Raw genomic sequence first — 14,679 nt, 5'->3', positions numbered from 1 at the left:
TAGAACTAGAACATGCTGCAAAATGCTTACAAATCACATTGTACTAGTTAATTAAAACAAAAGAATAACCATTTTAATTTTAATTACACTACTTGAGTTTTTATCTGTATCTTGAAAATTATTTCGAATGATGAAAACAAAAGACTTGACAACAGACTATCAAAATACTGTTTAAAAACTAAACAGGCAGAGGTATTTTGAAAATTCAGATCTATTTTATATTCACAGGATATATCTTTTCAAAACTGATTGACCTTGATAGTAATGTACAAAATCTCAAACGTGGAACACCTGGTTTGAAATTAGCAATGAAAAGAAACTTTTGTGCACAAATTATTTTAATTTCTGGAAAGAGATTCTAAGATTAACAGTTAACCTTTATAAAGTAAAAAAACAAAAATGACATAAAAAGTACATGCCATACTTTGGAAAGTGTTCAAAGTAAAAACTACAGAGTATTTTTCTCTATTAGGTTGTTGGATTTCTCTAGACAACAACAGTATTTTTGACATGGAATCGCAAACAGAATAATTTCCAGACTCAGGCCTGAATCAAGTAGTGAACCATACCCATTTGCAGGGCACAGTGATCTACGGAGGCTACTCAGGGACTGAAGCATACCCATTTGTAGGGCAGGGTGATCTACGGAGGCTATTGAGGGACTGAAGCATACCCGTTTGTAGGGCAGGGTGATCTACCGAGGCTACTGAGGGACTGAAGCATACCCGTTTGTAGGGCAGGGTGATCTACGGAGGCTACTGAGGGACTGAAGCATACCCATTTGTAGGGCAGGGTGATCTACCGAGGCTACTGAGGGACTGAAGCATACCCATTTGTAGGGCAGGGTGATCTACGGAGGCTACTGAGAGACTGAAGCATACCCATTTGTAGGGCAGGGTGATCTACCGAGGCTACTGAGGGACTGAAGCATACCCGTTTGTAGGGCAGGGTGATCTACGGAGGCTACTGAGGGACTGAAGCATACCCCTTTGCAGGGGATGGTGACCTATGGAGGCTACTGAGGGACTGAAGCATACCCCTTTGCAGGGGATGGTGACCTATGGAGGCTACTGAGGGACTGAAGCATACCCATTTGCAGGGGATGGTGACCTATGGAGGCTACTGAGGGACTGAAGCATACCCATTTGCAGGGGATGGTGACCTATGGAGGCTACTGAGGGACTGAAGCATACCCATTTGCAGGGGATGGTGACCTATGGAGGCTACTGAGGGACTGAAGCATTTAATCCAAGGTGAAGTTCTTGCCTCATTTGATCCTTCTATGGTTCCTTCAGAAGTGTGGAGAGTAAAAGAAAGGATGGCTGTTCCTACAAGTTTGTGTTACAAAACTGAGGCTTTCCGTGATGAGGAAACTTAAAAATCTCCCAGTTCATCCTGTGACAGACTTTGTCTCACCTTGTTACACCCCTCATCTATCCCTCAACCCACTGACTTGCCCATTAGAGAGAGACTCTTTCAGTCTCAAGTTTCTCAGTTAGCATCTTTTCTTCTCTTCTTGCCACCAGCAGAAGACCCCGCACCATCGCCGCCTTGTTTCTTCAGTTTCCCAGTCACTTTGTCCCCACCACCAGGGGATTTCAGAATGGGCCCCTTGGGGGAATGAGTCCTCTTTTTCCCTTTGCTACCTTTCCTTGGCAGGGATGTGTCGGGGGGTTTGGAGTCTGACTTTGGCCCAGGAGTCCCTTTTCCTCCTTTTGACGTTTCCTTCCTTTTTCCGCCAACATTTTCCTTGTTTCCAGCTCCCCCACTCTCCACGCCCTTCCGTTTCCGGCGGGCAAAATACCTGCTCCTTTTATGGGCAGCTGTGTGCTGTACTATAGCTACAGGCTCGGGGTCTGCTGCCTCAGCTTCCTCTGGACTTTGAACAGCCTCCTCCTTTTCTTCACTGGCCGTTGCTTTCCCAGTTTCCTCATCCATGTCTACCTTCTCTGCGTCCTCTGTTATGAGGACAATGAAATGAAACAAAAGAAATAAATAATGTAAAACATTGAATGTATTTTCATGTAGCAACTTTAAACTATAAATGCCTCGCACTGGGTACGAGAATCCTTCCAAACTTTTTACCGGTTTCAAAAGTCTGATTTTTTGGAATATTTTTAAAACAAGACAACTAATTTATAATTCCCACATTAAGTGGCTTGTATGGAAAACTGTTACTTTGTTAATTAAAGACAGGGTGACAGATCGGTTTTTGTCAAGGGAATGCTGATTCATAGGCAAAATTATCAAGAATGATACAATTAAAGTCACCCAGGAAAGTTTCATTTCCATACAGTACCTACTTCTTGAGAAAGCAGTAAAAATTGTCACAGCAATCCATTAACGATCAGCGAGACAAAAGAGGAACTGTGATTGTAATCATAATATCGCCACCTTGGTCAACAAGGGATACTAACTGTATACTGGCCACTATTCTAAATAAGTTTTCACTCGTGCCCGACTTCAGGCAAAATTTCCAAAAGGCTGAACTATTAAGAATTTTGAGAATTACCCCCTGATTGGACCAGTTCTAACCACGGAGAATTGGTGGGCTGATTTTGCCCGAGCATGTTAAGACACGTTAACGGTCACTATGTTTCACATCCACAGCCCAGCAAGACAGTTTGACTCACCTGCGCCTGGTATCTTGTTGGAGTATTTCTTGAGTTTGGCCACAAAAAAGCCGTCCATATTGTGGGTGTGTGGGTAGAATCGGCGGGTCAGCTTCAGAGATGGATGGAAATGCCTCTCCTTTATCCTGAAGAAGGAAAGTTTTCCAAAAACACAGGAGATTGAGCACAGACCTTTTCAACTCCAAAGGCCCGTATATCGAGCAAAAATGTGACCTAGCAAAAGGACAATCAACGAGCTGAAGATGCCATTAGTACAGTGAGTAAAAGTGTCATTTGCATGGTCCAAGATGTGGGTCCTGTGTAAGATTTCATGAAATGAGAAATAACTTTCCCAGAAACAAAACGGTTCATTTTGCAAAGAAGTGGAAATAGGACAACATGCAACGATACAGTGTCTCGGAGGTGGAAGGCAAAACTCGGTTTTTTTTTGGTTCTCAACTGATTGTTACCAAAGTGAAACAATGAGTGCACACTTTTTGCTGCACCTACTTTGTAAAGCCTTCTTTGCCAAAGTCCAAACCTGTTGGAACCACCTTGATGCAGCGTTTCTTCAAAGCGTAGTCTATCACGCACTCATTCTCCTCGACCTTTAAAAAACAGATACATACGGTCACATATCATGTATTTGTATCTCTAAGTGAAATAAACCGGTAGATTATTTGGTAAAGTTTTCAAGACAGAGGCATTGAACATTTCAATACCAACCAATAGGGACTATATTTGAGTTGTCTTTAACCCTTAGATAGATGATCATTGGAAACTGCCTTGCCCAGGAACATAAGAACGTAGGAAACCCTGTGAAAATACAATGCCTCTAAAAGAGGAACAAGGACTCCCTCGGGTTTATTAAAAAATAAAATCTGACCCACCATGATGGAGCATGTTGAGTAGACAATATAGCCCCCGCTGGATGACTTGGCATCCACGGAGTCGATGGCTGCTAGAATCAGCTGCTTCTGGAGATGAGCACACTTCTGGATGTCCAGGTGATCCTTGCTGGATTTGACGGATTCATCCTTAGAGATGACGCCCGTTCCGCTACAAGGAGCATCCACCAAGGCACGATCAAAGCCTCCGGTGATCTAGAACAACAGAGAGATCAAACTTTTGGGTTAAACACCTTGGAAACCAGGTATCCAAAAGGTCTACTTTGAAAGGTTAAAAGTCATTTATAGCCCTCAAAAGCCATCAACCCACCTTGGGGAACGACCGGCCATCTTCGTTGGACACCACCGTGTTGGTGATGCCACAGCGATGGATGTTGCCTACTACTGCTCTGACTCTGTCTTTGTTAGCATCATTGGCAAACAGCAGACCTGTGTTCTTCATTAACGCAGCTTGAGGACCAAAGACAAGAGATTCTGTCATCTTCATGCATCTTCAAAACCTGACTATCTTTACTGATGAGCTGAAGACTTTTTATAGCATAGTGCACTAAACACAACCACTTGATACCTATTGTTCCAATTTGGTTGGAAGCAATCGCAGCAAAGCGTCTTGCTCATGGACACAAGGAACGAGATTCCCCAGCTAGATCAGAAAATGTGTACAAACAGACCACAAATGTACTCTCTTACCAATGTAAGTTGTTTTGCCACCGGGTGCAGAGCACATATCCAGGATTTTCTCCTTCTCCTGAGGAGCGAGTGCCATGACGGGTAGGAAGCTGGATGCTCCCTGCAGCACATAGTGACCGGCCAGATACTCAGGGGTCGCACCTATCGTTAAAAGAGATGCGAATTCTTAGGCAACAGAATTACAAATGTTCACGATACAATACAGACATTTGTGACCTGCTCTAGGAAATAACCAGTTCATAACCGACTTTTCAAGTGCAACGCTCACTGTCTTTGAACCCAAGATAACAATAAACTTTTGCGCATGGGCAAACTTACCGATTGGAACAGAGGAATCGAAAATCACCAGACCGACCTTTGACCATTTGGCCAAGGGATCAAGGTTCACGCCCCTGTTGATGAGTGCCTGAAACAGGTTAACAGCAAAAAGTTCAATGGGACAGCAGGTACTGACTGTGGAAAATAACACGTATCATTAAATATTAATTTCTTGAGCAACTCCTGAAATATTCGTGGGTCTTAAGGAACATACGTTCTATAAAAGTGAAAATGAAGCAAGAGGAAAGTATGGGTGAAGTGTTTTGAAGGGGAGGGAAGGAAATTTGTTGGCACCTGAGCAAGATCCCTACGTCTCGTCTTCAGCGTGTTGGTTCGTATTGTGACTGGACGTTGGACCTCATTCGCTTCCAGAAACTCAATCAGCTGGGATGAAAAAGTAAACAATCAAAGGTGACTTGATTTCCATTGTTAGGTGAGAAAACGGTTCCACTGACAATGCCCCCATCTAAAGGGCAACTTTTGGGGAGGGTACCAATATCAGAAAATGGTGACAAGACGTCCATGATTTAGACTTTTCTCATTACCTCAGTCATGGGGAAAATGTCCATTATCTTGTCCAGGAGGTATTCATTGTAGCTATAGTACGTCATCAGGTCCTGGCGCAGAATGGAGATATATTCGGCACGGGATCTGTGAACAAACAGATATCTTAACAGAGGTTTGCCGATGGAGTTGGCTTTTGCTCCCGACAGAATCTAGTATTCAGGAATACAGCAAAGGCTCTAATACTCAAATCGGCTTGTTGGTAAAACCTCTCCATTGGCCAACAAATCTGCTACAGACATATCAGCCTTGATAACAGTGCACACAAGTCAACATGGTATATGTACCTGAATTTGACTGTGTAAGAAGATTAAAAATTTTGGACGTTTCCTTTTAGCTATTCTTGGCTTTTAGTAGGACCTGACCTGTCAAGTAACAGTGCAGGGGCTCTCTCGAGTCCCAAATCAAAACATAGAGTTGGAATTTAGTCAATATGAGACGGTTAGAGTTAACCCAATGCCAGAAAAGGTAACACTTTGAAGTTGAAACCCACTACCAGGCAATAATACAATCATTCCAATTCTCTGATAATCTTTCCACAGACCGGTCTGGTTCCCTTCTTGTCCTGAAGTCTCCCAACACTTCCATCACCTCCTTGATCCTCTGGTGCACCTGACTCATATCAAGAGGTCGATTCCGTGGCAAACCATTAAGGAATTTCAAAACAAGGCAGCGTCATATAAAGTGACTATTAGTGCACAAGTTGGATTTTTTTTGGGCGCGGGGAGGGGATAAGTATCGAAAATTGTGGAGCCATTTTCTGAGGAATACTGGCCATAGAAAAAAGTTGTCTCAGTACAGGTAAAAACATGAATTTTTATTTCGAACAAGTGACAGTAAAAAAGGGTCACGGAAAGTACAATTTCGTATTCTGACATCCATATGCATAATTGTTCAAGTAAAAGAAATCGTCTATTTTTCAATTTTATAAAGGATATTTTCTACTTCCAATTCCTCTGGCGTAGGCAGGTGGAACATGTCATACAGAGCTGTGTTGGCTCTTAGTTCAGCCTCAGCCAATTTCCTGTCAGAGGTGAAGAAAAAAACAAAATTACAAGAATAAAACTACTTTTATTTTATTTCAGTGAAATTGTAAATCAGCTTCAGCACAGTTTTAGGAAAGCTTTTTTTTCGTGAGTGCCACATTTCGAGGCTCACTTCTGTCTCTTGATCTTTTTGTCCAGTTTCTTGGAGGCCTTCTCAATGGGGAGAAGGTCCTCATCATCTTGATCATCCTCTGCCTCATCGCTGTCATCTGCATCATCGTCATCTTCTGAGTCTTCATCCGAGTCAGATCCCATGGGTCCAAAGTCATCAGCAGGCTGGAAGAAAGATAGTGACATAAATACAATTTGGACATAGTTTGTCTCTTATCAAGCACTTCATAACAAACGAGAAAGATTTCAGGGGAATTATAGGATTGAGGAAGATACAACCAGTATGTATTTACACTGCAAATAGGAAGATTGAGGAGAAATCAGACCCTATCTAAAAGATCCCTATAAAAGTCTAAAGTACAAACTAAGAAAAATTGTCCTCTCTGACTGAGGCCCAAGAGCCATGACTTCCATTTTAACATGCTCTTTCAAAATGAGGAACAAAGATCCAGTGTTGTTCCAAGTACTTGCGACTCCCAATGGTCCACTCTTCACAATGAGCCGGAGATGATTCAATCAAAGCCTTCCAAGCATTCTGTGAGCCTTTCTGACTTCTCACCCAAGACAAAACATCAACGTACCATGTCGTCATCCGAGTCCTCCTCATCTTCCTCGTTCTCCTCCACAGCCTCATCTTCGTCATCCTCAAGAAGATTCAGAGGTACTGTTTTCTTCTTTTCGGCCCGGGCTTTCTTGACGGGGGCAGGTGTCAACCACTCTTTGTTGTCATCAGTGAAGCCTTTGCTGGCCATCTCTTCCATGTCATCGCTGTCTGCGAATTCATCTTCGCCGCTCTCTGCTTCTTCAATGTCTTCTTCATCCACATCTTCTTCGTTTTCCTCATCGTCATCACCGAAATCATACTCTATATCTTTAGGACATAAAAGTGATTTTAAAAAGTCATGTTCAACCTTAGCTGTGCCAGATTCTTCCACATGCACAAGGTTCTGAGAGGGCCTTGACAGGTAGAGAAAGTTACAACCAAGATATCTGTAAGAAGTTTCACATTCTGTGACAGTTTTAACCCTCCTATGCTGAAGTCACTCTTTGGGTCATTTGGTGAACACCTCAAAGAAGCACAGCTGTGTCCTGTTGTGCACTGCACCAACAGTCCCTCACAGGAATATCAGATTGCACTTTTGTGCTGCCCAACAACTGTGCTTCACTGTTTCATGTGCATAATTGTGCAGTAAACCAAATGCAGTGAAGAGGACTGCACAAAGGACCCTGGGTCATTTTGTGCTGGCAATCTACTGTGTACACACTGAACCTGTGCATGTTTGAGTTCCATATAGAAACTACATGCTCACCAGTGACTGTGGGCATTTGTGCACATTTGTGCTGTAAAACCAAAGGAGGGTTAAGGCAAAGAAATGTGGCAATGGTTTCTGAAAATGAGCAGAGAACTTCCCTCAAACGATGTACTTTGGGGGTATCCAAATCTTTGTCTTTGCTCCACTGGAAATAGGTAGGTGACAAAAGACATATCCGCAGCTCTGGAAGCCCATTTCAGACTCAGCTCTTGCATGATATTATGACCGGCAACCACTTTTGCTGAGCATGATGTATTCTGTGTGCTTTAGCAAACTTCTGTGGTTAACAGTTCTGTGGAACTGGACCGCCTCGTGGGTGGCTTGTCTTTACCTTCGTCTGATCCCTCCTCTTCTTGATCGCTCTCTTCGTCATCTTCTACTTCCTCTGCCTCATCATCGAGCCACTCCCCATCATCGCTCCATCCCCCGTCGCTTCCTCCCCCGTCACTGTCCATCTCCGTCACAGGTTTCTTGGGGGTGCTCGAGGCTTTTTTCTCCCCTTTTGATTGCTGCAGTTTCAGTTGTTGCTGCTGCAGCTTTCTGTTCTGCACTTGCTTCTGCTTGTTCACCTGCTGGTGCTGTTGCTGGAGTTGAGCCTTGCCGACCCTCTTGATAATCCTGCAGATGTTTTGTGTACATGGAAACGGAATGATTCATTTACATGTACATGTTGTAGTTATGGAAATTTGGAATGTCACATACATGTACCAGTGGACACCAGGCAACATATTTGTAGAGCCAGAAATGTGGTGTCTGGTTAATATATTCTTCTTGTGATCAACTAATTCAACTCTACCTTTGTCGAGATCGATGCCCCAATCGTTTCTCAGTTTCATCTGTTAAGTAAAAAATTTTAATATGATTGAAAATAACAAACACAAAGCATGCAATACATTACTGAGAAGGCGACAAGCTCGTGCTACAAGATGCTGAATACTTTGATACATTTAAAGATACCATTAGAACGATGTAAAAATTAAAGCGGTTTTCTCCCAACAATGTAAATTGGTCCATATAACTTTCTCACCTTGGCTTTGAAGAAATTTCGGCATTTCTGGCGCTCCTTGTTTCTTCGATTTTCTACCCGGTCCACGTTTGCCAAGTTCACTCCGATCTTTCTTTCTTCCCATGCTGAAAAGTGTTTCTGTTCCCTAAAAATTTCAAATGTTGTATTTGGTTAAATTTTTTAGAATTCTCACGTTTTAAAATCCACAAGCATGCACATGCGATTTCAACACGTGCAACTTACAGTTTAGCCGGATGCCCACTTGTAAGTTGAAAATTATAATGTACTGTTATTTGTTAGGGTGCAGGTACCGCTCCACCCGTCTGTACAAAATGGCGTCGCCCAGTTGGACCGAGATCGTGCAAGCTCAAAAGGAGAACAGGCGAGAATTGCTTCTTAATGGTCCTCAGATCGCACAGCGAATCGTCCGGTCAGGATTAGATCGTACACTGTACTCACTGGAGCTCTTGAACTATTTAGAAATTGCCGACGCGTCGCTTCCAGACCTGTCAGAAGACATCGGCAAACTCGTGAATTTGGTGAATCTGGTTTTGCGTGGCAACAAATTGTCAACACTGCCCTCAGCGGTAGGAAACCTGAAGGTGCTCCGTCTGCTTGATGTCTCCAGCAATGTACTGAAGACTTTACCAGACGAGTTGGGGGAACTGTCTGAGTTGCACACACTTGATGCCAGCCGGAATGACTTGGAAGGTTTGCCAGAGTCGATCGGTAAACTTCACCGCTTGTCAGTGCTGAATATTTCAAGTAACAAGATAGAATCGTTGGAGCCCTTATGCACTGGTCAGTTGCTGCATCTCAGTGAGCTTACTGGAGTGAAAAATGCCATCACTGTTATCCCGGATACCATTAGCCATCTTCAAGCCTTGAAGAAGCTTGATCTCAGCTCGAACAAGATCGCAGAGGCCCCGGCATCACTCGCTGATTGCACCAAACTGAAGGACGTGCTGTTAACAGAAAACCCATTCCGCGATCGTCGCCTTGGAAAACTTGTCCAGCAGTCGCGGGGCACCAAAGCCACCTTGGATTACATCCGCACCCATGGGACCAAGAAGTCGGCACCAGAGGAGAAGCCGGCAAAAGCCAAGAAGAAGAAAGGACGAAAGAAGGCGGCGTCTACCGGCAGTGACCTCAGTGAGGACTTGGACAAATTAATGCTGCGGGTTCTGAACTTTAAGGACTCGTCAGATGGGGGCGTGGAGGTTATTGTCAAGGAGGGCGTGGCCAGTGTCAGGCCCTTCATTGTGTGCTGCATACTCAGGGATGTCAACTTCCAGAAGGGGACCCGATTCAAACGATTCATCACAGCTCAGGTTGAAAAGCCCAGTTGAATTTAATACACCTTGGGCTTGATATCACATGACTAATAAATTTTAAAATGACTCCAATAATGCTTAATTTAAAACATATGCATCCCCCCCTGAAGACAATTGCAGATCTTCCGTGGTATTTGTTTTAACTATATGTAAACTTATAGTTTTGATTTACAGGAATGAAAGATTTCAGAATTAAGATTCAGATTTAGCGGACTCTCCTTTTTGGAACTTCTTGATTCAAAATACTGTTTATACATGCAGTTCAGTGGTAAAAACAAAGTTGAAATGTCTCACCTCTGAAATGTTCACAGTGCATTTATATATTTTCCTAATGGAGTGTTTAGATACTCACCTTCGTCTGTTTCTGCAGAACAAGTTACATGATGGACCACTGTGTGCCAAACGAACCAAAGCCACTATTGCCACCCATGACCTCAGTCTTGTCAAGTTCCCGCTCACCTACGAAGTCAAAGAGCCAGCAGAAATTCAGGTCTGATGTTTCCCTGGAATTTTTGGCAACTGTCTTGGCATGAAAAGTTACAACACTTTGCAACATCATTTTTGAACACCAGCTTGTTTTATTGGGGTTTTACGGTACATTTTATGCCCTCGATTCTTGGTCAGTTATTTTGTTTCAGTGTTTGTCTTTCCATCTTTCCAGTAGATCACTCCCCTCGGTCGCAATAAGTGTACATCGGCAGATGCATTGATGACCCAGCTCCGTAAGGAAGCAGATGACTTGCGCAAAGAGAGCAAACGAAACACAGTCTCTGGCATTCACAAGTGAGAAACTTCGTTCCTTGTTTGAAGAAAACTGGTCTATTTTGTAAATGAAGCTACCTGCTTGCAAGGGAAATCAAACAGCAAACTTAAGTGCTTTAATTTGTAGCAGTAATGGGTTAGCTGATGCCAATCACTTCTCAGTTTTAAAGATTGAGACTTCAGTTTTTGGCAGAATTACAGCAGTGACTAGCAAAACTTAACATAACCCTAGAGGTATTCTGCATCCTCGAAAGTCTTTTTAAAAGTGAATATATTTTCAGATTTGCCGCAGTTGTGCTCCAACAATGTTCATGGTGAAGGATATGTTGGTTTTGCAATTTTGCATGACTGCAATTGTACTGACATTCAAGTGGGGACTACTAGCATCAAATGGAATAAAAACATGAATAAAACGTCATCTTTTAAGTTCCCTTTCCATCTGCTTGGTGCTTCCCTTATGCAGATATCTGGAGTTGCTGGATGGACACCAGAAGTATCCTTGTCTTTGTGATAGAGAGGGTCAGGTGATCTCCTTTCCACCAATCACAAATGCTGACATAACTAAGGTGAAGGTCAACTTCTCCCTCAAGTCACCTTTTTCACAGCACAGAAGCACTAGGGTGTGTCCAAATTACTTGGGCGTGTCCAAATTACTTGGGTGTGGCTTGGAAATACCTCGGGCAAGGCTTGGAAATACCTTGGGTGTGGCTTGGAAATACCTTGGGCAAGGCTTGGAAATACTCATTAGTCTATGGCTGTGGCTGCAACCATTCCCCATAGAGATGTGTGTAAATTCATGCCACAGCCGAGTCATTCAGACTAAGGCTGAGCATAAACAAGCTGAAAACCTGTTGCAAGCTCAGGTACTTTCTCAGTCACCGCAGGTTGGTTGGATTTCTTACAGATTTCCCGCTCCAGCGATCGCATCCTCATTGAGGTGACAAGCTCCACCGATTTGGCCGTGTGCAAGAAGGTCATGGATGCCCTGCTCCAGCGTAGTGCAGAGATCCTCCTGGATAGCCCAGGGACAGGCACCGCAGCATCTGATGACCCTGATGAGGATGTGAACCCGGGACCAGCAGACGAGGCTGCAGCTGCAACTGATTCTGCCGGAGGGAGGGAGGTTGGAGGTCAGAGGTCACTGGTTGTGGAACAGGTCCGGGTCAGTGGAGTGGAGGGTAGCCTGAAAGTTGTGTATCCCTCACGCACCGACCTGCAAGACATGACGGATATAAAGGTCATCAGGTCATAGGTTAGCTATCATGTCATTATGCAACAAGTTGTCACTAGGACTCACAAAGTGGCAAAGCTAATTTGTCTAAACCTTGTCCGTTGCCAAGACGTACTTTATGCTTCACAACTCGAGGCCTGCTAAGATACCCTATGTCTAGATAACGGTAAAATAGTGACAGTGAGTAGATTGTGGATGTTGAATCTGTGTTTAACGGTGATTGCCTCCACCATCATGATGGATTGAGGCCAACCATATAAATTGCCAACGATTGTTCCTTGCCGATTTCGAGAAAAAAGGATTTTTCTTGAGGCTGGTACAGTATTATTTAAGCTTTACTAAAATGTAAATTTTACTGAAGATTCATTTTTGCAGCATGCATTCACAGTTACAAAAGCGCAGAAAGATAAGATGAAGGCAGCTCTTTTAACTTAAGTTAGTACAGTTTTGCCTGAATCCTTACGTTATATCAAATATAACAAACCAAGTACATGTAAATGCATGATTAAAGAATTGTATAAGACATGCAAATAGCCAAGCTTTGCTGCTGTTGGAATCTAAGAACCATATTCAGATATTTTATAGGGTATGTGATGGGTAGATTAGTTTATGTTTGTCTTGTAAATGGCAACAGTTGATGAATAAAATGCTAAAATGCCCCACTGGTTTCTGGTGTGAGCAAGGCAAAATCATGGAGCATGGAAATACTTGTAGGTGTGATGTTCAGATTTCATGAAATTCAGACTCAACGGCTGTATTGTACTTGCTGAAGTAGTCAAAATAAGTCATAGGTGCAACTTCAGTCCAAATGCAGATTCCCCAGGGGTCGAACTTTTATTTGACAGTGTCTCCTTCAACGATTCGGAAAGAATAAATCGGCGTTTAAGACCCTTGGCAACATTTTGCGGTGGTTGGTTTTATGAGTTTATAAAAACAAATACGAGGTGGTAGGACAGTTGCCCGCTTGTAAGTGTGCTGTGAATGTTTCTTTGCATGAGAATTCGCCAAAATCTACTCCCATCTTGAAGTGTGCGACTTGGAACAATGAGGGATTTCCTGAGACAATTATGACTGCTTGGTCAGTCGACAGATTGAAATAATTGAATTAGGTGCACTCTGTGGTGTTTACACGTTTGAAAACAGTATTGTTGAAAACAATATCTGAAAGACAACTCGAAACATATGTAATTGCTTTGTACCTTATTTGACCGAATAAAATGAAATTTTGTGGAAGTAAAGTAACTTACAAACCAAGACTCTGTCAAGATAATGATTAAGATTTGAAGTTCGGTTGATGCTTACTGTGCACTAACGCAGACGAAACCGCGCCGCATTCTTTTTTAGTCTACAGTATTTTTTTTTCAATGTTTTCGGGAAACTACCATTTGAGATTGTCTTTTTAAAATGTCGTTTTGTTTAAACTTTCTTCCAGCCCCATTGTTGGACTGGTGTAGCCCTGAGTAGGAGTCAAGACAAGGGCCAGAAATACATGTAACACCCGTCCCTTCAAAAACTGGAAATTTTCACACTTTTTGAACTCAACGTTTTCTGTGATCATGATAACTTTGTCCATGTGCTTGTGAAATACCTTTCTTTCAACAATCATCGAACTTGCATTTCACTTTTTCCCGAGCGCGTGTTAAAGGATTAGTGCATTAGATTGAACCATCGTGGAAGATGCATGTAGGAAATAATCTGCCCATTGCTTGATTGCTTTAACAAGACAACGTCCGCAGTCCTGGGCAAAACCATTAGCCTTGACCATAATGCCCGGTAGGCCTGGTCAACAGAGAGTTATCACTCACTACTAACCAATAGAAACCTGTGACCTTGTGAGGTGCCTTGTGGGATTGCCCGGACCTGGGCAAGTGGACGCCAACTGCCCAAAACACGACCGCGACGAGGTAGCCTCGTCGTCTGTTAAAAGCATTTTTTTTTGGTCTCACAGGATGGATTCGGATGATCACTCTGGAAGTCTGTCTTAATGATTTTTTAATGAAAAGAAACCTCGGGAAAAAAACCCGGCCAGGAAGGGATGCATCTTTAGAGGCAGACACGCGTACGTCTGCATCTTTTCTCAGAACAAACGCAAAATTCCAATACAAAACTGCATCCGTGTTATATAAATAGCGCCCTCTTTTATAGCGATTCAGCCTGTAGCTCCGTGCACGTCCACCTACATAAAATAGGCCTATCAATTCACTGAAAAAGTTATAAACAGGTACTAATATGCTACATATTTTGGTAATTCGCGGTAAGTTTGTTTCACAAATAAGATTCGAATTTTTTCAAGAAACTTACGCTATGCTTTGCTACACACTGTGGTCATTAACTTGTCGTAACCATTACACTAAATCTACTGCATGTTTTATTAAAATTCACAGAACTGGGGAGGAAGATAGCTTAGGAAAATTATGAGCGCGTGTCCCTTTAATGACCCTTTGGGGTCATGATAACCCACACGAAGGTCAGTGATCATTCAGTCACGTTCGTTCCGCATGAACTCATAGTCAACGGCTGCTTCATGTCGTACATTTCGTCTATATGTGAAACGCATATATTTTTTAAAGACAGGTAGACTAACGTAAACCTGCAAAGCCAGAATGAAAAAAAGCATACGAAGAAATGGGTTTCCAACTTCCGTTTTAACCATTTGATGTTACTTTCAAAATTCCAAGACAGCACAGTTCTGAAGTACTCAGCCTGAACCTCAGCTCAGTACTGTAACGTATACGTTGCTCTTTCAAAAGCCAGTCGATACGCATGCTCAGGACATTAAAATCG

At 42.8% G+C, this 14,679-nt stretch overlaps 2 protein-coding genes across 2 annotated transcripts; one reads left to right on the top strand and one right to left on the bottom strand.

Annotated features, from left to right (window-relative positions):
* Window positions 1-51: 51 nt before the first annotated feature.
* Window positions 52-8,707, bottom strand: LOC147796515 (uncharacterized). Its single transcript, XM_087147114.1, has 16 exons — window positions 8,590-8,707; window positions 8,359-8,398; window positions 7,894-8,180; window positions 6,831-7,120; window positions 6,251-6,414; window positions 6,031-6,116; window positions 5,637-5,730; window positions 5,074-5,179; window positions 4,823-4,912; window positions 4,529-4,616; window positions 4,211-4,351; window positions 3,831-3,970; window positions 3,503-3,715; window positions 3,123-3,220; window positions 2,634-2,758; window positions 52-1,958 (listed from the first exon to the last, which is right to left on the bottom strand). The coding sequence occupies exons 1-16, from the start codon at window positions 8,690-8,692 to the stop codon at window positions 1,492-1,494; spliced, it is 2,532 nt and encodes an 843-aa protein (XP_087003240.1). The 5' UTR covers window positions 8,693-8,707; the 3' UTR covers window positions 52-1,491.
* Window positions 8,708-8,849: 142 nt separating this feature from the next.
* On the top strand, window positions 8,850-13,145 carry lrrc47 (leucine rich repeat containing 47). The gene is made up of 5 exons (XM_022234752.2): window positions 8,850-9,899; window positions 10,273-10,392; window positions 10,567-10,685; window positions 11,128-11,230; window positions 11,569-13,145. Exons 1-5 carry the CDS (start codon window positions 8,850-8,852, stop codon window positions 11,914-11,916), a joined length of 1,740 nt encoding a protein of 579 aa, XP_022090444.2. The 3' UTR covers window positions 11,917-13,145.
* The last annotated feature ends 1,534 nt before the right edge of the window (window positions 13,146-14,679 follow it).

Source organism: Acanthaster planci, linkage group LG16 (assembly GCF_054643075.1).
Source record: "Acanthaster planci isolate LZ-2023a linkage group LG16, COTS_SCS, whole genome shotgun sequence".
Classification (NCBI taxonomy): Eukaryota; Metazoa; Echinodermata; class Asteroidea; order Valvatida; family Acanthasteridae; genus Acanthaster; species Acanthaster planci.
The sequence above is the reverse complement of the archived record's forward strand: the minus strand, read 5'-3'. Positions and strand labels throughout refer to the sequence as shown.